Source organism: Eublepharis macularius, chromosome 7 (assembly GCF_028583425.1).
Source record: "Eublepharis macularius isolate TG4126 chromosome 7, MPM_Emac_v1.0, whole genome shotgun sequence".
NCBI lineage: Eukaryota > Metazoa > Chordata > Lepidosauria > Squamata > Eublepharidae > Eublepharis > Eublepharis macularius.
The window spans coordinates 126163748-126191681 of record NC_072796.1 but is presented as its reverse complement, the minus strand read 5'-3'; the positions used below and the strand labels follow the sequence as shown (position 1 = coordinate 126191681).

Sequence of the window (27934 nt, the reverse complement as noted above, 5' to 3'; positions counted from 1 at the left end):
TAGGGAGGGATTCAAAACATTCTGCACGTAGAGGCAGCTTCCTGTGTCAATCCAAAGCCACTCAGGACGCTTTCAGGCTCATGGGGACACGTTCCAGTGGGTTGGTGGCAATGTTTGTTTGGTGCTATATCCCCTTAAAAGACTCACAATATTTCTGCTAGCGTAAGCCTCCACGAACTAGAGGTTCAGCTTTAGATTTTTGTTTTTTTGGCTTGCAATTGGTCTGCAGAGACAGCTTAAATGCACCCTCATGTGGCAAGGTGTAGGTACAACCAAGAATTTCAGGCACTGGAAATTTTCATTCGTTGTAATTAGTTTTATTACATGCCAGTGTGTTCATATTTATCGCAAGAGTTAGAGGCTTCTCAAAGGGCCAAATAGGGCAGTATGGATTCAGATCATGAGAAAAGGGGCATGCTTCATCTCTCCATCTTCTGCCGTGTCTGCCCGGCCACTGATGCTACCAGTCATCCAGACTGGAGTGTAACGTCCCTAGGCACAGATTAGAGGTTAGCGTGTGGATTTTATCTGCAGAAACTGACCATACAAAACAGATGGATGTATACTGAAGTATATATGTCTGGGCCCTGCCGCTTGAACAGTGGCATCAAAGATGTGGGGAAAATTCGCTGCGTAGGTGTGAGAAGAGAGGAAACGGCTCCCCTTTACATATAGGAGCATATGCAGTGCCTGATGTAACTCGACATGAACTTCGTAAATTCTCAAATGTTTTTAAATTTTTTCAAAAATTGAAGCATTACTATATGCAAAATGGAAGGATATTCTTGAGTGGTTTAGCAGTGCCTTCCGATAGAGAGTTACTCTCTTCTAATCCCATTGAGTCCAATGGTTTAATTCTATTCAGGATTGCATTGTAAAATTCCCTACTATAATAGAGCTACAATTAATAGAAATAGTTTTAAAAAACCAGAAATATTGCAGGTGCAGAACTGATACTTTCAGCCAAGTAAATCTTGATTATTCCAGTAAACTGTCACTTTTTTGCATACGTTCAAGAATTTATGTATTTACAATAAATGCAGGTTTCCTTACTTTAAGGAAGCTGTGAGCAAGTGCGGCTTTCGTTTTTCATAATTGGCTTAGATTCATTTTTAATGTGTGTTTGAATGTCTTACTGAACTTTGTCTCTGTGTTCACCTTATTCTGAATTTACTTTGCTGGATTAATCCTATTAGGTATTATAACTGTTTGTAGAAATGATGGTCAAGAAACCTTTTTCATTCACAGATGTCAAATAATATAAAAGTATACATGCATAAGGCTAATCTCTTTAGCTGGGCCCTGATACTCATATAACTTCTGACGCACATTAGAATGGAATGGGTGTGAGAATGTGTATCTAGTTTGTTTGGTTAGGACTTCACTTTACACCCATGGTATAGAATAGCTTTCCCCCCCTTCTGCTTGCTATTTCATGCTCTACGTCAGGGCTCATTTTGAGGGGGAACGCACAGGAACAGAGTTCTGATAGTTCTCCAAAGAGGACACATGTCAAGTGGCCCCGCCCACCTGCTTTTCGGCCATTTTGGGCCCCTTGCTGCCTGGATTGGGGCCAAAAGGGCCTGGATCAAGGCTGAAATGGCCTGGATCGGGTCTGTGCCAGGCGGGGGAACCCTCCCTTGTCTGGCACCAACCTGGTCCCAGCCGTTTCAGTCCTGATCCGGGCCCAAAATGGCCACTTTCAGCTATTTTGGTCCCAAAACAACCAGGATTGGTCCCGAAATGGCCCACATTGGGCCTCTGACAGGTGGTGGATCCTGACCATTTTGGGCCTCTTTTTGCCATTTTGGGCCCAGTTTTGGCCCTGAATGGCCAGGATTGGGTCCAAAACAGCCAAGATAGGTGATGTCAGGGAGTATGGCATATGCAAATCAGTTATGCTAATGACACACTTTCGGTGCTGTCAAGGGGCGTGGCATATACTAATGAGTCATGCTAATGAGTTCCTGCAGCTCTTTTTCTACGAAATGACCCCTGCTCTACGTCAGGATACCGTGGGATATGTTTCGGCTGAGGATTTTTGTTTCGTATTCTTTTCACATTTGAATTAAAGGATGCTTTTCTTTACACTGCCAGTCTTCTTTGTGCTTCTGTTCTCCCAAAGCATAACTTGCATTTTGTAAAGCATCCCACAATGTAGGTATCAATTTGTGTCAATACACAAACTGTGTATCTCTTCTAGAGTACAAAAAAGCCCGCCAGGAGATAAAAAAGAAATCCTCAGACACCCTGAAACTGCAAAAGAAAGCAAAGAAAGGTAACTGTCCCATTTTATTTTTCTTGAACAATGTGCTGAATTGAACAATCAGATGTTGTTTGGTTTAATACTGGGTTCTTGTGGATAGGCATAAATATTTATATGTTATTTTCCCCAAATTTCTCAAACTTTATGAACTTACACCCCTTCTAAACTTACCAGATCATTACTAATATGTATCTTTTTCTCCCCTTGCCCAATTCCTATATTCCTTGTATTATTTCTCAATTCTACTGTTGATATAGATATACACACCAAAACTGAAGGGTGCCGTTTCACAGTGTTTTTGAAGTTGGGGAGGGGACAGAATTTACTGCAAGTTTCAAACACCTCCTCTTCCATCTATTCAATATTATGTGGTTAAACAAAGTGGGTTAGATCCAAAGACTCTGTTGTGCTAAAAGGAAGGCCCCTGTTAAAGGGATCCCTTGCTTGGCAAAAGGGCTTCTTTGTATCCAGCTCCGTGTGTGTGTTTGGGGGTCTTTTTAAAAAGGCCTCCTGTATAGGTACAGGGCTAGATTATCCAAGGCATTGATCTGTCCTACTTTCCTCCAGGAGCTCCATGTGAACCCTAAAAAGATAGAGGGTTAGGAGACCAACACCAATACAGTATAAAAGAGCAAGAGTCCGGTAGCACCTATAAGACGAACAAAATTAGTGGTAGGGTATGAGCTTTCATGTATCTGCTGTGGCTCACAAAAGCTCATACCCTACCACTAATTTTGTTAGTCTTACAGGTGCTACTGGACTCTTGCTCTTTTACACTGCTACAGACAGACTAATGCGGTCACCCATCTTGATCTATCACCAATACAGTGTCACGTGTACAGTAAAGAGGGGGAAATTAGGCTAAAATGTCTCCCTCTCTACCTCTTTTAGCACAGGAGCTTGTCAATGGAGGTCTGCTGGTGTAACAGGCAAGAAAGGTGATTTCACCTTCTCCTGCCTCCTTGCTGCAGCCAACAGTGTTGCTTGGCGTTTTATCCATGCGGGTCTTCCCGTTCTTGACATTGTCTTTGGTGTTTACAGAGAGCTGCTGAGAGATGGAAAAGATGGGGAAAGTCTGATTCTATTATTGTCTTACACTGGCAGATCATAGGATCCTTCTCCTAAATGGTCTCACGCAGGGCTTTTTTTCTGGGAAAAGAGGTGGTGGAACTCAGTGGGTTGCCCTCGGAGAAAAAGGTCACATGGGCCGGTGGCCCCGCCCCCTGATCTCCAGACAGAGGGGAGTTTAGATTGCCCTCCGTGCCATGTGGCGCGGAGGGCAATCTCAGCTCCCCTCTGCCTGGAGATCAGGGGGCGGGGCCACCGGCCCATGTGACTATTTTCAAGAGGTTCCGGAACTCCCTTCCACCGCGTTCCAGCTGAAAAAAAGCCCTGGTCTCATGGATTAACTGGAGGTGTTTCAAAGTCACAATAAGGGGCACCTCCCATCCCTTCTCTGCATGACACCCTGCCGGATTAAATCGTCTTTGGCATGAGGTCGCTGGGGCTCACAGCTTTAGCCTGCTTTTTATTTCATGAATCCCAGTGAAGTCGTAAGTGATCATTTGAGCACAAACCACTTAATAGTCTGATTTAACAATGCACGACACAGAAGGTGGAGTTCCCTGATCCACACCTCCACAGAACAGTGTCCAATTCTGCAAGCAAGATTTAGTTTCAAATTTATGGACTGGATGAGCATGCACACCTTAACGTGTTCTTGAATTTTTTTTCCCCACCATTAAAGTATCTGCGTATAGAGTTCGTTAATACAAGATGTTATAAAAATGGTTACCTTTTGTATGTAAGTTGTGCAGAGTGCCGAACCAATGGTTGAGAAGCAAGCCATCCTACCAGAGCGCATTGTTGTAATTGCCATCCCCACCCTTGTGTGTTCTGTCCCCAAACAGTATAAATCACTTCTGATTATTGGCTATTTTAATGTGTGCATATTTTTGTTGAGGAGAAGCATGGATAAAGTTCTGTATGTAAGCTACTGATGTATTTTACTGCATGAGTAGTACAAGGTCAGGCATCTCACTAAACCATGCTGATTTTTTGTACAGCAGTCTTTGGTAGGGGGCTGGGAAAAAAGATGAAGCCCTGTGTAGCCAGTCGCTGGGCACCAGTGTCCCATTTGTGGTGTAAAATTGGTCACCCCATTCCACTTCCAGCTAATCATTTTGTACATGGAGGAGCAAAAAGGTGATGTGATCTCAACCTGTTCTGTAGCTGTAACATGTATTGACCTGTAAGGCCCTGTGTGGACTAGGACCAGCGTATCTACGGGACCATCTCTCCCCATATATTCCCCAGAGGACACTCTGATCAGGGGACAAACAGCTGTTGGTGGCCCCTGGCCCCAAGGAAACCCGCGTAGCCTCGACTAGAGCCCGGGCCTTTTCGGTCCTAGCTCCCACCTGGTGGAACGCTCTGTCTGCTGAAATCAGGGCCCGGCAGGACCTACTATGTTTTTGCCGGGCCTGCAAGACAGAGTTGTTCCACCAGGAATATGGCTGAGGCTGGGCCTCCGCCAGCCTGGAAAAAGGGGTGTATAAATCTTAACCCTCCCTGTGAAGGCTGTCCACCATCCTGTTTTAAATGTGTTGTTTTTAATATACATGAATTTTTAATTGTATTTTTAATATGTTGTTATCTGCCCTGAGCCCGCTTGTGGGGGAGGGCGGAATACAAATCTGAAATAAATAAATAAATAAATAAATAAATAAATAAATAAATAAATAAATAAATAAATAAATAAATAAATAGCTGTGAAGCCCGCTCTGAATAGGCATAATGACTGAGAATTTGGGAGTGTAACAACAGTGTGACCCTTGACCTTTCAGGTTGAATGTCATGGGTCATAGTGGTCGAGGCAGGGCAGCTTTGGATCAAAAAAGGTAGCCAAAAATTCCAGGGTAGCTCATTTATAGTAGTAGTTATTTTCCCCTCGTTGGCATGTCACTTTCCTTTAAAATGACTGAAGGGTAAAATAATTTTGTTAATGCAGAACCAGAGATAACCCGCTTTTAAGTAAAATGATAAAAGAACTGGATGATAAGTGGCAACAGGCTTTCTCTTCACTTTTCATGTTAGGCCTCCTCATAATGGGTGAGAATTTGAGAGAGAATTATCTTCTTGGTTGGGGTGGATTTGGGACCAGGAAGAAGGAGGCAGGGAAGGCCAGATCTTGTGGGATGCAAGCCAGTGTTCTTGCCATTCCTATGACAGAACTGTTTTATCCAACTAAAATGAACAAAATTATCTAGGACAAAGTGTAAAAAAATCAAGATCAAAATATTTTGTAATTTTTGTGAATAATTCAATAATTTCTGTGTCCGTGTCCGTGTCCATCTCTCCAGAAGGTACCTTATCCATAGTTTGTCTTTTGCCAAATTTGGGCTGGCATCAGTTGTTTTTTTTAAAAAGTATCCAAAAAAGCTATTGGGGCAACCTGATTGTTTGTGGCCGGTGTTTATCTGGTCTTTCCAGCTCTGCTTTGTAGCTTTACTTTTATATAGTTGGGTAGCGGGAGAAACCTGAAGACATACATTGCAAATTGCAGTCATACCTCTTCGCTTATTTGTTGGTATTTGGACCGCTCCCATATGAATGAGTTTGCAGTTGACTTTATCATTCCATGTGTTCCGGAGAATGATCGTGCTTTGTTTGTTCGTTCTCGCCTTTCTGTTCGAAAGAGCACCCAAGGCGACTAACAAAACATGAAATGCTATAATAATACAAATATGAAATTCCATAACAATACGTTAAATAACTAACTACTGATTGGCAAAATCTACTCAGGCAAAAGGCAACACCTCTGTGTTGCAGTTCCTTTTTAAAGGCATCAGCTGACGAGGTGGGAAAGCTTAGCCTAGATAGCAAAGTCTCCCCAGGTTGATGTTCTAATTGATGAGATTCTAGATAGAGTAGCAGAATTGGAAAAAGAGGTAGAGTAATCGTGTACTAGAACCAGGTGAGTAGCTCTCAAATTCTACTGTTTGACTGCTGCAGCTGCTGACCCAGAGAAACATGTGGAAATGTTATCCTTTTGGACTAAGCAGGGAAGGCAGAATTGCAGGAGATAGAAGTAAGGAGGCTTTATCTTTCAGCTGTGGGGGAGACAGCAGTGGCAGCAGGATTTGAGCGGAAGCCCAAACAGGTTTGCATAGTCACACAGTTTACAATGATGCATTGCCAGGTGACACTGGAGCTTTTTTAAAATATAATGTAGACAGATTTCTGGGAGGGGCTTTGCATGTAGAGGGCCCCACGTTCATTCTCTGGACTAGGATCCCCCAATAAATCTCTGCTGATGAAAGGGTTTTCCATCAGTGGAATTGGACTTCCTTGATACCCCTCTTCTGCTGACAGTGGCAAATAATTCCCTCTGGCGATCCTAGAGGAAGAATCTGAGGTCTGCAGTAAGAAGGGGAATCAAAGAAAATCACCCCCTCCCCCCAAGCAATGTTAGATATTGATGCAACGTAAAATAAATTGCTCCATATATGTTGAGTCAAAATGGTTTGAGGAGCTGGGAGTGGCAGGCAAGAGAAGGGAGCTGTGGCCCTTGGTTTTTCTTGGTATGTGGTTCTGTCTGTAATCCACGGTAGATTGTTTTCTTTTCCTGTCTACCTGTTTGTTTTCTTGCAATCTCCTGTGTCTGACATTTCTACTTGCCTGCCTACCTAACTGGGTGGTAAATTCCTTGATGTGAATATTTGTCCTTCATGTTTTCTGGACATGTTTATGGGAATGACATAATGATCATTAATAGTTCTGATAACAGAAACCTAAATATTTTGTTATGTGATAAGGGAGTGAGCAACACTGTAAATTCCTATCTTGTTAAGGGAGAAGGTACAAGGCAAAAATTGTAGAAGTTTGTCTTAGTAGTGCTGGAAAATGGGGGTTTGGATGCTAAAATGGCATTTAAGCCTGATGGTGTGATACAGTCTCAGGATTTAGGATTTGTTAGGTTTATTGAGCCAGTCTTTACTTAAATAGGCCTCTTAGAGATTCCGAAAGCTCAGTTTCCAGTTTTGCAACCATACGTTTAAAATTACATTGAAAGAAAAACAAGGCATTGATGGGATATGGAAGGCTGAAAATATTTGTGCAAGTTTCAGGTTGCTAACTGTGCAGATACAAAGTTCCTCTTTCTTTCCTTCTTTTCCAAAATTTCCACAAAACTGGATTGATTGCCGTTCTGTGTAGCCCTTAAATGTCTGCTATTCCTACCTTCCTTGATAATTTGTCTGTCAAGAGAAGCACATTGCCAAACGTGGATCTGTACTTTTTAGTTCAGTGGTATTTCTGAATAGAGATGGGCACGATCTGCATTACAATCAGAAAAAACCCACGATAATGGCTGTCGCGTGATCGTGACCCAGCGGATCGTGATCGTCCACGGCCAACGATCCAGCGATCGGGAGAGGCCCGGATCGTTGCGTTCGGGCTCGGATCGGGGATCCAGACACTCAGGCGCCAGCAATCTATTCCCCTGGCAACGGAGCCAGGTGAAAGCCTGAGCTCTGTTTGCCCTCCTTCTGTCGCCCTGGAAACCCAAATGGAAGCCCAGCTTTCCTTGATCAGCAGGGCTTCCTTCCAACCACGGAGCAGCAAAGCAGTCACAAGTTGGGAGAAGACACCCAGGGGAGGGAGGGGGAAGGGGGTGTTCTGTAGCCATGGGCACGGCAATCTCATCCCTGCAAACCCTGATAGGCAGCTCTTACGGCCAAACACAGATCTCCTGTGTTAATGAATAGGACCTGAGGGGAGGCGGCTTGTTGCTGCCTCCCCGCACCCGCGAGGGCCGCCACCCGCTGCCACCACCCACCTTCCCACATAGCTGGGAATAGCAGCGCGGCCTGCTTTGGCCTCCACGATCCACAGCTCGGGAACAGGAGATGATCGGTGTGGATCGTTAATTCGGGATAGTCGCTGGCGCCAATCCACGATCAGCTGGATCGTTAATTTTTTTTTGTCATGCCCATCTCTATTTCTGAATGAGAACGTCGTTTCTCTCACTGACCCACTTTCTTATTATCATGAAATCTTGGGCAGTGTTTTGTCTCTGAGATGCTGCCTGGGGAAGAATCGTGAGCAAGCTTTCAATTTGTGAGCATCCTTCTGTTTCCAGATGAATAAACCAGGGTGAGCTTCTATTTATGAACACTGACTCCATCAGCAAGATAGAGAAAATCATACAGGGATTCTTTATTGGAATGTAAGTTGTGGTGAAGCATTTTGAATAGCAAATAGTAATATAGAAATAGTACCTTGCTTCAATATTTTGCTCTTTGGACCCTGAAAAGATTAATTCTCTCCCTCTCTCTCTCTTTTGGAGTTCTGATCATCCCTCTTTGAATGCTCTCTCAGTCCGTTGTGAAATAAAACTTTCATTGCACCTGTATTAGGTTTTTGTTAGAATGTCAACACCTTAGTTTGGTTTCTTGTCAAATTCATGAAGTTGTCCTGTTAACCCTTGAAGGACATGTTACTTACTGCCTTTCCCCCGAAGTAGTCCAGGTGGGTTACAATATCAATATAATATTAGCTGTTGAATAGTAGTACAATATTAGCGACTTGCAACAAAGCCCTGAAAGCTTACAGCAGATTTTGTTGGAACTGGTAACGCCTCTTTCTACCTTTAGTAGTTTTGAAACGTACAGAGTTGAGAAGACTGCAACTTGAACTGTTTTGCTTCTTTTTGAGCTGATAATTATATGTAAACACTTAAAGTGCTAGAACCCTGGTTTTTGACTTTTGTCTTCCTTTTCTGTACCAATTTTTGTATCCTGCTATTTCTCATCATGCTCACCTTCTTCACAGCTGAGACACTGGGTAAGTCTAAGCTGCGCTGTATCCCCGGTGGCTGGTTCGTGTAATCCTTGCTATGGCCTCCTGATGGTTGTCTAGTCTCTCTACTAGCTGCCTAGACTTTAATTTTGAGTTCAGCAAAACGAAACAAAAATATGTCAGCCTTGAAATCCAAGGATGGCTGAACGAATCCCTGTCCTTATTTCATGTCATACAACATGAAAGCAATAGTATTCCACCGGGCTGAAAAAATAGGATAGGCCCCTTGGCATATTGGAATAAAATTTGAAAACCCCAAACCTACCCTCCCCCTCCCCTGCCTTAGAGTGCTCAGACATCCAAGTTAATCTCACCCCAGCCCTTGTATTTTCAGTGAAAAATATCTGCACATTTTATTAGCCTAGAAAGGAACTGGAATATACTACAACCCAGTTCTCATAAGAAAAGGAGTTTTGAAGAACTTAGACTTTCGTTCATATGCTGAAAGGCTGAGCCAGATATCCAAATGATCTCCCGTTGTGCCACAACAAAATTCTGCATTTTTGAAAAGCCACTTGTACAGTTGCTCGACAGAATGGTTGCCAAAGCATTTGACAATTAGTATCTTTTAAAGTCTAGAGCTTGAAACCTTTTAATGTTTGTAAACCCTTGATCCTGAAAATTCCCTCTCTCCCTTAAAAAAAAAATTGCATGCAATGCTATGACTTGACTAATCACGAATGTATAGCTTCTGTATATCTCAAACTTGGTAGAAATATTCTTTCATACATTACTCATTCTGTGGGGGTGTCCCAGATTAAAGATAAGTAAGGCTATTGGGAGTGGGAATTGATTGTCTATCCTGTTTAGAAAGTTAAAATCCAGTGCCTTAGGTTGTAATTTGCAAAATGAATTGAGTCATATGGAATTGTTGCATTAGCAGTAACGCTTTCCTCAGGTGTAAAGAGCAGCCCCCCGATATAAGAGCTTGAGTCCCTTGTGTCGAAGAAAGTCTCCTTGTGCCAGAGAAAAACATCACTTTTGCAGAACAGATCGGAGAGATCCAACCCACAATTAGCAGCAAGGAAATCCAAGTTAAATAGTTACATTGATAAAGAACTTGAATGTAAAAGCATTGGTGCTCTTTGTGATATCCTGTAGATATAACTAATTCTGGCTTTCTGCCACATTATTTTTGTTGTTAGAGTTCAGAGTTGGCCCTAGCAACAATACATTGAAGTCCAGAAAGATGAAGACCATTTTTTAAATGTAGAATGATGTACAAAATCTTTTCTGTGCCTCATCTGGCAGAAGCAGTACCAGCATGATGGAGCCCTGTGGAATTGCACAAAGAAAAGACCAGTCATTGGCTATCACCCTCTAGGACTTTCTGTTTGCTCGAGTTGTTCAAGAGCAGTTCTGTGTATACCCATCAGGTTTCCTGGTTGGGTCATCAGCACCTGATGTTGTTGATATCCATGACCACAAAAATATCTCATAAGATCTGGTGGGCCTTTTACGTGAAGTTTTTTGTATGAGGCCTCGAGCCCGGTTTTATGGCTGTGTTGAAAGCTAGACCAGTAGAGGGGTCCAAAAAAAGTCTGGTGTTTATAGTTCAGAACTTCCTAACCTCAATTTTCCTTTTATTCTTGGGTACTCCTGTCTGCCCTTGAATTTCAGATAAATCTCTTGAAGGGATCAACGCCAGAAATTTAAAAGATTTAAAATAGACTGCAGTGTCTCCCTTGTTTTCATCACAGCTTTGTCTTACTGCGCAATTTTATATAGACAAAGTGTTTGAATTCAATAGTTGAGTCATGCATGGAAGGGAATGGGGGGAAGGATTATGAGTCTTGGGTTTTTCCCAAGGGGATGTTGTCTCTGTGCAATATTTACCAGCTGTCCGGTATGTGGATGAGCTGTTCAGGTATATAGGAGCATCTTGTACAGCTGGTCAATGGCTAAAACAAAAGCTTACACGTTTGCAGAAAAGTTTTGCAAAGTTTTGCAAAGTTTCTCTCCCCCAGATAACAATCACTTCAAAAGCTAAAAAAAGTAAAGTTCAATATATGCATGCTTTGGTAATACAGAAACTACATACCATTCCTGCAATTCTTGCTAGCCCAACAGTTGTCCATGGCAATAGGGAACAACAGGCCCTGTAGTACTGCTTCTAGGCAGATTACAGGGAGAAAGAGAGTGGAATGAGGAAACCTCTACTTGTAAGGGCCACACCAGAGAATATGCCATAAGTTCTGTGTCTGGCACTTCCAGCATTTTTAAAAGTTCATTTATTAGGCTGCAGGAACTTGATTCATATTTAGTACCACATGTGAGTAGAGGGAAGGTTAAAGAATCACGCTGTGTTTACAAACCTTAGTGGTGGTGGAGAGTGCCCTCAAGTCATAGCTGACTTATGGCGACCCCTGGCGGGGTTTTTATGTCAAGAGACTAACAGAGGTGGTTTGCCATTGCCTGCCTCTGCAGCCTTGGGCTTTGTTGGAGGTCTTCCATCCAATTACTAACCAAGGCCAACTCTACTTAGCCTCTGAGATCTGATGAGATCAGGCTCACCTGGGCTATCCAGGTCAGGGCACTTAGGGACCTTAGTGGGGTATACTGTCATACAGTGCACCCTCCAAAGCAGCCATTTTCTCCAGGGAACTGAATTCCATAGTCTGGACATAAGTTGTGTGTGCACTCATTCAAAATGACTTTGACAGGTGGCCACATTTTTATATATTTTGGGGACCCCATCCTAGCTCTACATGGCAGTGGAAGTAGAAGATCGGACAGGAGCTAGCAGGATATGTTGCTGAGTCAGGTCTATGTTGACTCTGGTAAGGTATGTCAGAAGCCCTGGAAGTTGATGGTTTTCTTGGCATGCATTCTAAATAGCAGCAACTGAATTGGACGTGTGAGCTTCTGCATCAGTGCGCTCCTAGTTGCGCTCGTATGGCACGTCTCTCCCTTAGCAGCAGGTTTAAGGATTTAATTGAAATGTACTGTTCTCGAGTAAAAAATTCTGCCATGCACAGTTGCACTTGAGTAGCCAGACGATTCCTAGCAGTTCTTGAAATCTGAGCCTCCTAGCTTCATCCTGTAAGTAGCTGGAAGTCACATTCAGTGGATAGGAGATGAAATGACTCCAAGTGGTATAATCTTGGCATACTGCCCTGAATAGGACGGGTTCCATCTTGGCGGAGGGAATAGGCTGCTTGCCTGGGGCAGCTCCATAACTGTCGTTCAGGATGTGGAGTCAAGATGCTGTCAGTGGGAATTGCAGCATGAGGCATGAATCTTAAATAGCCCCTTAAGGACCAAAGTCCCTTGGAAATCTAGTTGATCTTTAAGGTGCTACTGGACCCAGATCTTGTTCTTCTACTACAAACCAACATGGCTACTACAAACCAACTATCTTAAATAGCCCTCATGCTATCATAAAGGATTCTGGGTAGCACTTAGCAAGGTTCAGAAACAACCCCTCACCATTTGTACTGACAGAACCAAGATCAGTGCTAGCAGTTCCCGGGTGGGCCCCAGCCCACTGCTACTGACCCCCCTGTCAATGGGATCCTTATTTATTTACTTATTGGGTTGTTGTGACAATTTAAGGATTTGTATACCTTCTTTTTGCGTGACAACAGGCCTCCCAGGTAGCTCGTGGCAAGAAAACACTGAGAGGAAAATAAAGACATGGGTTGTTGGTGGTAGTGATATGAAATGTCATCTCCCGAGTCCTCTTGGTTCCTTGGGTTGGTTTACCGCTGAAGTGAACCAAGCAGCCACTTGGGGTTCCACTTTTCGTTAAGGACATGAATACAGGAAGAGGCGACAGGAATAATTTATTCCTGCTTTGCCCCAAGGTGGGCCCCAGGGGTCCAACCTGCTCCATCACTGCCCTGCTTGGGGAAGCAGAATATCTTGGATGACCGTGTGGGAATGACCACAGTGGAATATATCCTGTAACCGTCCGTGTTCTCTCCCCCCCCCCCCCGTGTGCTGCCTAGCAACAAGGGCCCTGTAGCTCCAGGTGTTTTCTTTCCTAGGCGGCAAGCTTTTCTTCCTTCAGGCCAACAGGAAGAGTGATTCTTCCTGGCAGCTGTGGTAACGGTTGAAGATTTTGAGAGGAAGATGATGTGAACTGCCCTCTTCTGTATCCTTATATGTTACCTTTGCTCCAGCTTTTCCTCCAATACAGCAGGACTGTTGATTAAATTGAACAGGAATAGTTACTCTGTGTGTGTTGAGAAGAGTGCCGTCGGGGGTGAGGGAATGAAAATATAGGAGCTGCCGAATTTTCTGTTGGAGTGAAAGAAAAGCCGTGTGTGTCTGTCCTGTGATCTTTGGACATGTGAAGACTTTTTCAGTGCGCTGCAACTTCACATGCCCTGCTTATTACCTTGGCTTCCTGTGCAGCATTACTGTTGAGGTATATATGATTCTACATGATAGAAGAAGTGCATAGGCTTGTGTGAAATTTACTGGTTATTTATTATTTTTTTATGTCATTTATAGTCCACCTTTCTCACTGAGGCTCAAACTGGATTACATAGTGTGAAATTAGTACAGTCAATATCACGGACATTTCAATAAACAATGCTATAAGGTTAAATAAATGCAAGCTTACAAAGATATAACCTTGGCAGCAATCCAATACAGAGTTGAGGAAATGCTGAAATAGAGCATAAGCAATTCTACAACTAACATTAGACAACATAGAACTACCCAGTAAGGTCATACTTAAAGCAACAGGTAGTACATAAGAGCACATACTTAAGCAACAGATAGGATGTAAGGCAACATTGTGGTGAAATAGACGGTCACCTCCCTAAAATACAGCCCTCCTTCAACTGCATTTAGGCAATAGTACACAATTTTATCAACCTTCATGTCTGCTTAAAGGACAAGCTTTGTTTGTGTGTGTGTTGGGGGGAGGATAATTACTGTGTGGTTCTCTTAGAGTAGCATCATGCTTTAACCAACTGCTCTTTTGTGCTAGCTTGTATTAGCGAAAGCTCCCTTTAAAGTAACTTCTCCTCAGTATTAATCTCCGTCTTAAAGACTGATTATTTTGCCTGGGAATTAATTCAACATGTTGCTGAAATTAGTTTGGCAGGCGATAGAACCATGCATACTTTTTAATATGCCTTAAGGTCTTCTATGCATCAGTTTCTGCCACAGAACATCTGAATGTTGCCGAAACTTCAGATCAGTCAGATGTGCGGTTGAATTGCCCAGCATGAATCAAATAGTACCTAGAACAACATCCATTCCCTCTTATGCCTGAAAGTTGCAAGTGCAGGATGGAAAGCCAATTTTCATGGAACACTTCATGATCAATACTCTAGAAAGCTACAGTGAATTTCATACTATGTTCTGGAGGAATGTAATCTAGTTCGAGCTTTTCCGATCTTCGTCTTGCTTACTTGATGAAAAAATTATCTTTGTTTGCTACATGACAGGCAGCTATTGTACCTCTTCCCCTCCTGTCTCATATTCTTTGCTGATTAATGTGTTTGTTATGAAGGGCATGGCATGGAGTTTGCATTGGAACTCTTGATTTAGATTGGCAGCGAAAACGAACTGGTATTTGCTTGAAGTGGGGTTGATTTTTGTGGGTGGGAATCAGACTGTTTGAACCCAGATGTGTAATGGTCAGTCATACAGATGTGTTTGCAGCACTGTTGAGGATTACCCCACGTGCAAGTGTGGATGTGGGCAAAATGTGGTGCAAATCTTTATGGGCTTCATGGAGTGGCTTGGACCCACGAATCTCCTTTTGTCTTTCTCCTCTGTGAACAGGGCGAGGAGATATCCAGCCTCAACTGGACAGCGCATTACAAGATGTGAATGACAAGTACCTGCTTCTTGAAGAAACGGAGAAACAGGCTGTTAGGAAAGCCCTGATTGAAGAACGTGGCAGGTTCTGTGCATTCATTTCTATGCTGAGGCCTGTGATTGTAAGTTTCATTTCAAGTCTTTTTATTGTTTGCTTGCACAGAAATGAGCCAACGAAGAATGCAGTGTGGTGTCAGCATAACGAATTTAATTCTGATCCGCTATGATTTAAGGTCGGAGAGAACGTGAGACTCATCTACAGGGGCTCCCAGTTTGCTTCCAGGCCAATTTCAAAGTTTTCACTGTAACACCCGTGTGTACTTAGACATGCATGGAGCGACCAAAGGAACCATAACTGATTTAATAAGCCATTCGCAGTGCCAATTTCAAGGTGCTGAACCTCTAAAGCCCTGCATGGCTTGAGGCCAGCCTATCTTAAGGACCACCTTCTCTCCTATGAACCTACCTGTCCACTCTGGTCATTTCAGATGCCTTGCCTCAGGTGCCCCTGGCACTTGAGATTAGATGGGTGTCAAGTGGCAAACTTTGGAACTCCTTCCATAGGGAGATTTGCCTGTCTCACTCTACCTCGTGTCATTGTCTTCCACCATCAGCTGTCCTCTCTGGTTGTGTGTGTGTTTTATGTCTGTATGTTCTTCTTGTATTGTTAAATATTTATGTATTCATTTTAAATTTTATTTTAATGTTTTAAATGCCTTATGTTTGCTGCCTTGGGGTCTCTGGGTGGACAGGTGACATGTAAATATTTTAAGTAAATAATAATAATCTAAGATGCAGTAGAACAAGGGAGAGGAGCTCCAGTCAAAGAGCCAAATCAAAATATTTTCCTATTTCTGAGAACTGGCGTAACATACTGGCAAAGAGTATGAACCTGACCTGAAATAAATTAGCAGCATGATGACATCTTCTGTGAGTATTACTCGCATGACGACATGTTCTGTAAGGTTCAGGACATATTCATACATCGATCTAAGTCTGGATAATAAACTACACCATTTTGCTTCCTTTACATTTCCTATTTCTTTGGGAGCAACGTGCATTACCAGTATAGATTATCTTAACATGGAAGGGATTTTAACATCTGCCTAAGCCAGCCTGGTCTCCTCTTGTAACTCATCATTAATACCTAGTGTTATGACCTGTACTTTCTTTGGGGTAGATTTTTCTTTTAATCTTCCCCTTACACCCTCTGGGTAGTTTCCTGCCACCAGGAATATATTATTCCAAAATATTTTATTCAAATTTCCCCTTTGGTAACATGTTTAAGCGTCAGGCTCCTTCATGGTTCTATGTGGCCCTGAGGATATGAATGGGATATAGCAATGACAGCTACACTGGGATATAACAAAACAAAATAAATGTTTATTTTTCAAGAAGCGTATTGGTTTCATAAAAGTAGTTCTTAGTTCTTAAAGTTACTTCCTATAAACTCATTCACACAGATCTCTTCTAAGGCTTCACACACAGTTAGCCTCCTTCACTAGACTCAATAGTTATCTCACAAATACTTCAAATATAGGCAGCACACAGCTAGCCTCTCTTTCTCTGACTCTCATTCACAGAAATATGAAACCTGCTCAGGCAGCACACAGCTGGCCTCTCTTTCCCTGACTGAGTGTCCTTTCACAAACATGCTCAGTTCAGGTTCCACACAAGTTATATTTCTGTCATAAATACTTCAGTATACTCAGGCAGCACACAGCTAGCCTGCTTTCTTCTGACGGAAAAACTTCTCCCTTCACTCTCAGTCTCAAACTGCATTTACTCCGCCCACACTCTCAGTCATCAACCAATCATATCACTCACTCATCCCTCTCTCACCCCCACACTTCACCTAGCTCAAACCAAGCATTTAAAGACACATGCACACATTTACTTGGAATCATTACACCTAGTTTTTCCCCAACATTGATAAAATGTGGTTAATGGAATATAGTGCTTTATATGTCTATTCCTATTAGACCCCCTATTAAACCACTAAAAGTTGGCTAAAATTGCCTGGGTTGTGAAGCCAAAGACAATTAAGGTGGGCAATACTAACTTACTGAATTTAAAAAAATAATCTTCCAGGAAGAAGAAATATCAATGCTGGGAGAAATAACCCATCTACAGACCATATCAGAAGATCTGAAAAGCCTTACTATGGATCCTCACAAACTGCCACCATCAAGCGAACAGGTTTGTTCAGCTGAATTAAGCGAGGACAGTTCCTCCATTTACTGTGACTACTAAGCTCATGAATGGGAGAAATGCATACGCTTAGGATGCAGTCTGCTGGGAAGTTCTCCTGCACAAGCCCCACATGAGAGCATGAGTGATTCCACACACGTTGGATAATGCACTTCCAATCCTCTTTATAGGTCATTTGGAACGGATTTTTTCGTGTGCAGAACAAAAAATCCACCTCAAACGATTGATAAAGTGCATTGAATGTGCATTATCCAACGTGTGTGGAATCAGCCCATGGTAGAGTTTTTTGATCAGTTCCTGTTCATTTGAGGGGGAATTGTACAGGGAAAAACTTCCTGGTGGACGGTACCTTTGACCTCAATCTCTGTTGTACTTGGTCTTTGGCAGGCAGCACTGGGATATTACTGGCAACGTTTCAGATATGTTTGGAAAAGGTTCTGAATTTCTTTAAAGAGAAGCTACCCTACTGTATTCAGTTATGCTCTAATGTCCCTTGTGTTTTAGTTGGTCTTGTGTGCATATTTCTGTTTTAACGCTGTTTTCTGCAGTGACACGTGAATCAGATTTCGTGTGTGATTCGCATTTCTCAGATTCGTGGCAAGCCTTTAGTGTCTGCAATGCACACAATTTATTTAGGAATGGCGCCTGCCTACTTTGTATCTATATTGACACCGTTCACAAATGACTCATCCTAGACTAAAGCATAGTGATTTATTTGTGAGAATGCACTTAAGTTTGTAGCGCGAGGAGTAAGTGGCTGGGATCCAACAGAACGTTTTCCATGGCTGAAAAAGATCGCTTCTTTCTCACCTGCCTCCTTCTCAATGCTTCCCAAAGGGCTGTTTGTTGGTAGATCGGTGGAATACACTCAGTGAAATCTTAGTGGTATGGAGGCAGACCACATAGTTGCTACATCTAAGGGCTAATGACAACCGTCCTGCATGGCTCTCTCCTTCTCCAGGTAATTCTAGATTTGAAAGGCTCTGATTATGGTTGGTCTTATCAGACTCCTCCTTCCTCTCCCAGTACCACCATGTCAAGGAAATCCAGCGTCTGCAGGTAAGTACATCATTAAAATAGTGTCTTTTGGAGAGAACCAAGTATAAATATAGCTTCAGGCATGAGATAACCTTTATGTGCCTTATTTGTTACACTCGAAGCTCGCTCTTCTTTTAGAGAGTTCAGAGTGGCTTGCATGGACCTCCTTAATGATTTTCGCTTCTGGCACAGTTCAAGTTCTTGCCACTGGAGCTATGATGCCTGTTGCTGCTAGATTGCTCACTAGGCACTGAGCATTCGTATGGGGTTGGTAGTGGTGCTTAAGATGACAAAGTCTCCGTGTGGACCAGTTTGTGTAAAAAAACAAAATAAAACAAAACTTGTTAAATGGCTGTTTTCTCTTCTTCAGAGTATCTGATTTTGGAAATATTACTCCTGTGAGTTTTGACTAAGCGGTAGTTGAGTTAGTCTATTGCAGCAGACGCAGAAGTATTATAGCACTTTTAAAGATGCACAACTTTTTATTCCAGCATAAACTCTCCTGGTCTGAGCATGCCACCTCTTCAGATGCATGAAGTGGGTTTTAGGCCATGAAAGCTTATACTAGAATACAGTTCGTTAATTCGTTGAAGGTGCCGCAAAACATTCGTTTGCGATGTCTGAACAGACCCAAATTCTTCACTTCTGTTGCTCACAGTGCGGAGATTAAAGATTTCCCAAGTGAGAAAGTCTTCCATCTTTCTCGGTAACTGGGATTCTAAATCCAGATTAAACCAGGGCAAGGAACAAACTCCAATTTAAGGTGCTCATACGTAGATGTGACTATAAATCTGAATTACATCAGATAACTTCCCAAACCTGGAAGGTTGCTCCTTTTTCTGTGCCTAAGAAGAATATAAGTATACAAGACTTGAGAATATAAACAAGTTTCTGCTCTGAGTTTGAGATGTCTGAATGCAGCCCAAGGGGTGATCTGAATCGACGGTCTTTCCAGTTCCATTATTTTGTGAACCTGAATACTTTGTGAATATTTCTTGATAATTTAAAAAAAACAGCAACTTTAATTTTGTTAATTGGCTACACTGTTTTGAATGCATCAGTTTCTCTTGCAATGTGTTTGAATGAATTTTTTACTGTAAAATACGAGAGATCTTAACTGTTCAGCACTGTCTTGATTGGCTTTTCTTTTGCGCAAGCGTTCGGAACACTTGGATACCTTCTCCTACCTCCTCCATGAAACTGTTTTCTATTAAAACAGTTTGGCGGCATGCGTCTCTGCCCCTACCCACACTGCCCGGCAGGCACACCAGTTCTCTCCTTTTCTCCAACAAAAGGAAGACATTCTGCTATTTTGCTTTGCTGTTCTGTAGCCTCTAATGCTCTTCCTTTCCCCTTTCCCTCTTCTTTGTTTCTCTTAATTAAAACATTTACCTTCCAATTTGTATGGATTGGAGAGCCAAAGCACCCCTGCTTACTGGTAGACCAGGATGACTTGGCCTCTTTCCTACATACCTAACTGTCTGTGCATGCATATGTATAGTATCTATAGGCAGCAGATCTATAGATATTTATATATCGACAGCGGTAAGCATAGGCCTTTTAAAAAAAAATTAATGCAGTATCCTGAAGAGTAAAGGAAAATGGCTAATTGTACATTCCTCCAGTTGGCAACTGTATATCCATAGTACAGGGTCTTAAGGTGTGAAATAATCCATCCACATCTAATCGTCTGCCACCCTTCTTGCAGTATCTGGGTGTAAGAGGTCTCTGAAAAGATCTCCTGCTGTAGTGGTGGTGGTAGCATTTTTAAGTATTAAAGCACTTGGGAGGTTGCATTGGAATTGACAGAAAATGTTACTCGGAGGAAAGATTAAAACGCTTTCTTTCTCAGTGTCTTGACCTTTCTTTGAAATCCCTCTATTAACTTTGATTTAGCACTTCCTCTCACCCCAATCAGCTCATGTCTAGTTTGGTCCTGAAAGGATACTTAACACCATGATACAAACTTTGGTTTAGTTGAGCAAAAGGGTACGTTTTCTTATAACAAGCGTTGTGATGAAGCGAGTGAGGAGACAAGACTTGGGTGCTGCTAGCAGCAGTCGAGATAGATGTGATGTTGGGAGCACAATCCACCAGTGAGTTCCCTTGAGCAAGCTCCACTGAAACAGCAGGAGTGGCACAAAAGTGCTCATGACTAATTCCTGTTTGTCACAAGGGAGCCTGTGCAGGAGAACTCTTGGTAGATCGTGTCTCATGTTGACTAGCGTTCATTAGGGGGCTGTTGGGTTTTCCATCCCGAACATGAAAACGCCTTGAGCCAGCCTTGGATTAGTGAGTTAGGGCTACTTTTCTTGTAGTAGTGCCTTCCAGACAGTTTCACAACTGTTTCTACAAAACACAACCTGTTAGCCCTTTGACTATTCATTTGTAGTATATGCTGGTTGTCTTTTAAAAAATGCCTCCCTCTTGCTTCCTTAATTGGTTGCTTGGAGGCAGTGCTGCTTCGCCGTAGGTGACTAGGTATGTGGATTTTTGAAGCCTGATTAGCGTAGGATCCTAGATCCAAGCCATATCCTTACATGCCATTTTCCTTCTTGTCATGAAGAATACTGCAGGTACTTACAGCTCCTACCAGCTGTTGCTGCCAGTGGTTCCTTTTCTTTATGGTTTATACTGCATGCCTTGCCAGAGAACCATGGAATGTTAATTGTACTGTGCTGGTTTCTTCCCCACCCCCTTTTTCGTTTTCTCCTCCTCCCCCGTTGCCCCCATCTCTCTCTTCCTTTTGTATCTCACAGCAGTCTGAACAGTGTTAACAGTAGTGACTCCCGGTCAAGCGGCTCGCATTCTCACTCACCCAGTTCACACTATCGCTACCGCAGCTCCAACCTGCCTCAGCAGGCACCGATGAGGCTTTCCAGCGTGTCCTCGCATGACTCCGGATTCATGTCCCAGGATGCTTTTCAGTCCAAGTCACCATCCCCAATGCCGCCAGAAGCACCCAACCAGGTATGTCTGGCGGCCATCTTGTTGACCTTTGCTCCTTGTTGACACTCTGGCTAACGTTTCACAAAAGTGGTGCAAGTGGAGAAAAGAAATGTGGTTTGTGTCCTCTCTTTGGCCTGCCTGCTGTTTTATTCTTTTGTTATACTGCTGTAGCTGTTCAGAGGCCAAGGTTCACGCTTTCAGGAGAATTTATTTATGTATTTATTCATTTAAACTTTTATAGCCCACCTTTCCGTGTACTGCAAGACGGCTTACAAAATTTCCAAACTGAAACCAAGATAAAAACTCTCCCTCCCCCTCTATAAGAGATGCCTGCTGTTCACCCTCCCCCCAAAGCCCTGGCAAACAAACAGGCCTTGTCACACCTCCTGAATATCTCCAAGTAGGGGGCTCTCCTCACCTCCTCAGGGAACCCATTCCACAGAACAGGAACCATCGTGGAAAAGGCCAGGGCTCTATTCGATGACGGACAGGCCACCCTAAGTGGTGGGACAGCCAATAAATGGTTGCCTGAGTAGATGGTAGTGAGATAAAAATGGATCTATTTATTTACTTCATTTGTACCCTGCCTTAGTGGCTTACATCCTTCTCTCTCTTCCATTTTATCATCACAAAAACAACAACCCTGAGAGGTAGGTAAGGCTGAGAAGGTGTGATGGCTCAAAGTCACCCAGAAAGCTTCTGTGGCAGAGTGGGGATTCAGATCCTAGCCTAACACTCTTAACACTACACCACAGTGCATACCACTGCATGTAGTCTAGCTTTGAATGTTCCTTCTGATTTAAAAAGAATTCCATGCTAGTCAAGGAGAGAGGTTCTGGCCCTCTTCTCGCCTTGCTGGACTGGTATTCTACTTGCAGGGAGTCTAGTATAAGGAAACAGTCCAAAATGTGATCCTCTCCCTTGCAGTAAAAGAAATGCAGTCTCCTCCCCACCAAATTAAAATCTTGGCACATGTAAAGCAAATAAGAAAGGGAATGCTAGGCTGGAAGCTATCGCCCTTACCTTTGTGTATGGTAGGGGGGATATTTTTCAGGAGGACCTGTATTCAGTTGTCCAATTTCCCTCTACCGGCATATTCAGTCAGGCCAGTCCCCTGAATCTCATATCCTTGGTAAATGTATTGAAATTCTAGGCTGTGGGATTCACAGGATTACAAAGAAACAAGTTTTTGTTTTAAGGGTACCCTTTATGAATCTTAAATGTACAGACAACACACGTGCTTGTAAACACACAGACATGGATCCTAAGTTTTGCTTCCTCTGAGCTTTGTCTGTTGCACCGACAGCCCTTTGCTTGCAGAGCCCACATCTGTGGTGAGCGAGGTGCTTTTCAGCTCATTGGAAGACACTGAAGGAACATGCTTCACAGCAGAGGACCGGCCCTGCAGGGAAAAAAAAGCCTAAAGACGAAGGAGGGTTCCTCCCACTACAAACACAAAGATAAGGAGGACGCAGCCTCTTGGAGGAAACAAAAGTGATATAGTGACTTATACAGAAGTTATAGTGCAAAAGTGCCTAAAATATATTTACAACTTGTAAGCTAAATACAAAACTGTTTTCACCTAGAGTTCAGAAACAATTTACCCAGCTATTCAAAGCATACAGAAGAGATATTTATAACAGCAGCTCTGATGAGACTAACTCATAATATCAAATGCAATATTTATGCATATAATAATGAGGACTTTGAAAAGTATTTTTTCTTCTTTCTTTCAGGTTGTCGGGTATATATAGAAAAGTTCAACCTCAAACTCCCGGGTAACTTCCGTCAAAAACTGCTACACGGGGTGATGAATTTTGAAGTCTTGCTATGATTAAATTGTCGTGGTACCGTAGCCTGAGACAAAGTGTTTTCACACGAAACGGGATTATATTGCCGGCTCACGCCCGTCGGCTCCATTCCATCCTTGACCTCATCTACTTACGATATGATTACATCTGTGTAAAGAAAATGATTATGCAAGTTTGAAAACTGCAAACGTTATTGACTCTGTACAAAGGGAGTTTGAGGTTGAACTTTTCTATATATCCCCGACAACCTGAAAGAAAGAAGAAAAAATACTTTTCAAAAACAAAGTCCTCATTATTATATGCATAAATATTGCATTTGATATTATGAGTTAGTCTCACCAGCGCTGTTGTTATAATATCTCTTCTGTATGCTTTGAATAGCTGGGTAAATTGTTTCTGAACTCTAGGTCAAAACTGTTTTGTATTTAGTTTACAAGTTGTAAATATATTTTAGGCACTTTTGCACTTTAGATCAAACTATAACTTCTGTATAAGGGGGGGGGAAGGGCACAGCACAAATGGAAGCACGACTTAGGATCCAGCCATGGTTCCGACAGGTGCAGTCCGCAGGGAACCATGCCAGACTGCAGCCCTCCTCAAGAGTATACACTGGCTAGCAAACTGAGTTTTCTTCTCCATAACAAAATGAGTGCCATGGTTCAGATGATCTCCTGAAATATTTCTGCACATCTTGTGCAGTGCGAGCCATTGGCCTCTGTCGTTCTGCTTGAAGCTCACAGTAATCTATCCACATCCACAAGTGTCCCCCCTGTGCACTTTCTCCCCCCCCCCCCCGCTTCTTTTGCATGGTGGGGATCTATGTGAAAACTGGCTTCCATGAAAGAGCCTAGCACACCGGCTGCTTCCACACACATTGGATAATGCACTTTCAATGCTCTTTAATGATCATTTGGAACTGGGTTTTCATGTGTGAAACACAAAATCCACTTCTAAAGGATTGCTAAAGTGCATTGAAAGTGCATTATTCAACGTATGTGGAAATGGCCACTGTCAGCTCTGGGGTCTTGCCGTCACTGTTAAAAAGCACAGTGGTTGCCGTTTGATTCCCTTTCCATGTCGCCCATTTTCCAGGTAGCACTTTGCTGAGATGTGCGGAATTACTACCCAGTGGGGAAGCTGTTTATCTCAAATCGCTTTCGTTGTTTGAAAATTGGCTGCTTCCACACACGTTGGATAATCCACTTGCAATACTCTTTGGTGAACATTTGGAACGGCTTTTCCACATGTGGAACAAAAAATCCACTTCCAAAGGATTGCTAAAGTGCCTTGAAAGTGCATTACTCAACGTGCATGGAAATGGCCATTGATCGTTTTTCTTAACCACTGGGCCGATGAAAAGAAGGGGGCCACTGCGGATAGATTAAAATATATGTAGATACCCTTGGGACATCTTCAGCATGGCAGTGCAAGCGATCATTTTACTGCTGTGGGTATTTTTGCATTTGCTTGGATTTCTCACTAAGTGACTCGTGCAGTGTGCTGACAAACTTCCGCAAAAGCTGTTTAATGTGTAACACGTCTTGTAGTTTTGTAAGCGGCTGATGGGTTCTCGTCTTGGTATTGTCCTCTAAGGCTACACAGGAGACTCACGCAATGCGGTGTGTTGTCTTTGAAAGCAGAGAGCTATTTCTAACAGTAACATTGTGGATGAAAGTGACCTGCCCGTTTGCTGCCCAAGCTCTTGATTATCTCTGTTGTCAGATGTACTCTTAGTATCCCACTGTTTGTGTTTTGTTGCCCGTTGGGACAAAGGGATGCAGCAAACAACTAATGCATCTGTTTGTGCTGCGGAATTGCAGGAGAGGAGATAGAAAAGGAGGATGTTTAGGCCAAGCCAAACTTGTCCTGTATCATTGACCAGTTTGGAGGTGTCTGCTGACAAAAGCATCTTCGTGGAAGGTGTTTATTGACATATCTTCATAAAAAAGTCAATGTAAGCCCAAAATTACTTGGACAGGGAAGCATTGGGATCAACCCTTAGTTCTGTCATATCAAGGAGGCCTGGTTTGTGTGATCCGCCCCACTCCTTTTTCTGTGGTCTACAGATCCTATGAGTGGTCATACTAGAGGTTCTGTGTGGAGTGGTGCGGGGCATGCAAGCTTGAGGCCCTCTCGCAAATCTCCCTGCACATCCAACCTACATGCTAGGGAACAGCTTGAATTAGATACCTACTGTTTTAAAAAAACAAAAACAGGCTGCAATCCTAATCCATTTGACTAAGTGTGAGCGAGCAGTATGACCTGCCCTTGAGCTATTTCAGCTCTGTAAGGAAAAAAGGAGTGACTCTGTCCTCTAAAATCTCAGGGCTGTTAGCCCTATGCATAAAAAAGGAAAGAGAATCCAAAGTCTGGGCCTAAGAAATCAAAGCTCTGCACCTTAGAGAAATTACGGAGTAGAACCTCCTTAATGTGTCTGACAACGTTATCTGGAATGATTTCCTGAAATATTTCCGCACATCTTGTGCGGTGAGAGCCTCTGCTTGGAGCTCACAGCAATCCGGCCACATCCACACAACACTGGATACTGTGCTGGCGTTGTATTGCAGCAGTTATTTGCCCACTGTGTAGACAAGACAGTCCAGTTGCAAATGCAATAGTTCGGCAATTGTGAAGTATCCAGTGATGTGTGGGGGCAGACATAGAGCCAGTCTATGACTTCCAGGGGTCATTTCATAGAAAAAGTGCTGGAGGAACTCATTAGCATAACTCATTAGCATATGCCACACCCCTTGATATCACCAGAAGTGTGTCATTAGCATACCTGATTTGCATATGCCACACTTCCTGACATCACCTATCCTGGCTGTTTTGGACCCAATCCTGGCCATTCAGGGCTGAAATTGGGCCCAAAATGGCAAAAAGGGGCTGAAAATGGCCGAAAAGGGGCCCAAAATAGTCAGGATCGGGCCGCTGCTGAGCAGGAGAGTGATCCACCACCTGCCTGAGGCCTGATCCGGGCTGCTTCGGCCCCAATCCAGGATGAAACGGGCCCAAATGGCTGCGAGCCAGGTGGGCGGGGGCACCTGACATGTGACCTCTTTGGGGAACTACCGGAACTGCATTCCTGTGCGTCCCCCCTCAAAATGAGCCCTGATGACTTCCATGTGATTTTGTATAAATAGGAGGTAAGGAAAGGAGAATCCTGCTTTCAGGGAAAGAACCTGAATTTCAGCGATTTTGTTGGATGTGTCTCACTAGCCTTATATTACAACACTTGAACTCCCGTTAAGTATCTGGGATTCCCAGTTCTCAGAACGTTCTGATAGTGACTTGGACAAGACAGCTTGAGAGAGACTTAGTACAGAAAACAAGGCAAAAAGGTGGTGATGGGGGTCCATGGGGTTGATCCAGAAGCCAATCTGACCTCTGGGATCCCTTCCTTGGTCTCCTTCAAGGAGCTCTGTTTGCAAGACCTGGGAATGGCTTTGTATAATTTAAAATGAATCTATGTGGAAATAGTTAGATCAGAATGGAAAACCCATGCGCAACAACCAGCGGCAAATCTGCTGTTTCACGCACAGTTCTCTCTTGACGAAGCCACGTGGATTTTCACTTCTCACACCTGCTGTTTCCACACATGATCCCTGCAGTTTTTTGCTGTTTCCAGCAGCCTCAGTAGGAAGGTTGACTGGGCATGGCTGTTGCATGGCAACCAGTGCCATAACTTAAGCGTAGGTGGTCCGCTCTACCTCTTGGTTCTCTAAGAGAGAGCACTCAGAGCATGCAGTGCTCAGCTGTCTGGGGACTGCACCGAAAAATAAACTTTAGCAAGGAGTTGGCTTGTGATACTGTGGGTACTTGTATTCCCACCGAGGAAGGAAGGGTGTCTCGAACTTGTTGCTTTCGTCCTCCTGCATTGTTACTGATCAGCATTGGAAAGCTTCTGGCTGTGTTGAATAACGGATTTTTCCCCCCTTCAGCCCTAACACTTTGCTTCTCTCCTCCTTCTCCTGTGTCTGTGTGTGTGTGTCTGTGTCCCTTGTTGGGTTTGTTTTGCCTTTGTTGGCTTGTCTTCTCTTTCTTTTCCTTGCTATGTCGTGGTGCCTCTTCTTCCTTTTTTTGCTTTGTTTTAAAACCCAGCAGAATTCGTCCAGCTCTGCCTCCTCAGAAGCCTCAGAAACCTGCCAGTCAGTGAGCGAGTGTAGTTCCCCCACCTCAGTCAGTTCAGGCTCCACCATGGGGGCTTGGGCCTCTACGGAAAAGGTGAAAAAGCTTTGTCTCTAAAACCACATTCTTCACTCCTCCCTGGGCTCTGTGGCGTCCGAAGCGTAATCGTTTTGTGCGCTCTGACAGAGGATGAGACTGGGCAGATGAGAATGGAAATCCTTCTGTGCTACTTTTTTTAAAAAAGGTCCTGAATGATTGCAGGAACAAAGCAACGGGAGAGAAAATGTCAAGTTGTCACATCAGTTTGGGTGTTGTGACTGGTTTTGTGAGGGCTCTGACACCGCGTTGTGAACACAGACTGCCGTGTCTTCCAAGGGGATGAGCCAGAAGATGGCAATGTGTTGTGGTTGCAACGTGGGTTGGAGTGTTCCCAAGGTCATCTATTGTGCCTCCAAAAGTCCTTGTGATAGCTTCCGTGACTGCCTTGGTAACAGTTGGCTCACTACAAGAACCACCTTGCTATAGAAGAAGAATATTGATTTGAACTGGCCTTGGGTGACTTTTCTAATAAAAGTGAGGCCAAAAGTATAAATGTGTCCAGACATGCGTGTGTCTTAAGTTCCAATGCGGGCTTTTCCAAATTCTCTTTCAAAATTCAAGCCTTCGCAAACATTCTCAAGCCTAGAATAAAACATTCTGACCACAAAAGTGGAGCAAGAGAATGATTGGATCCATTCTCATCTGGCAGTGCCACCAATTCCCTCTTTCATCTGACATTGTTCCGTGACTCCGAGATCATGTCGTTTTCTGAGGCTGAACTACCACTCTCTCACTGGAATGGGAAACTACTAACCGGGCTTATTAACAATTTCGGAAGAGTCGCATCTCG

At 43.3% G+C, this 27934-nt stretch overlaps 1 protein-coding gene across 4 annotated transcripts in view; it reads left to right on the top strand.

Annotated features, from left to right (window-relative positions):
* MTSS1 (MTSS I-BAR domain containing 1) overlaps positions 1 to 27934 on the top strand; it is a 171757-nt gene that overhangs the window by 131092 nt on the left and 12731 nt on the right. For 2 of the 4 annotated variants that reach the window (XM_054986027.1, XM_054986025.1), the window contains exons 6-10: positions 2204 to 2278; positions 14873 to 15030; positions 17000 to 17107; positions 18081 to 18178; positions 20917 to 21127. In XM_054986027.1, the coding sequence (XP_054842002.1) occupies positions 2204 to 2278; positions 14873 to 15030; positions 17000 to 17107; positions 18081 to 18178; positions 20917 to 21127 (650 nt within the window). Of the gene's footprint in view, positions 1 to 2203; positions 2279 to 14872; positions 15031 to 16999; positions 17108 to 18080; positions 18179 to 20916; positions 21128 to 27021; positions 27142 to 27934 lie in introns of all 4 variants that reach the window. The other 2 variants (XM_054986028.1, XM_054986026.1) reach the window with 2 other exon arrangements.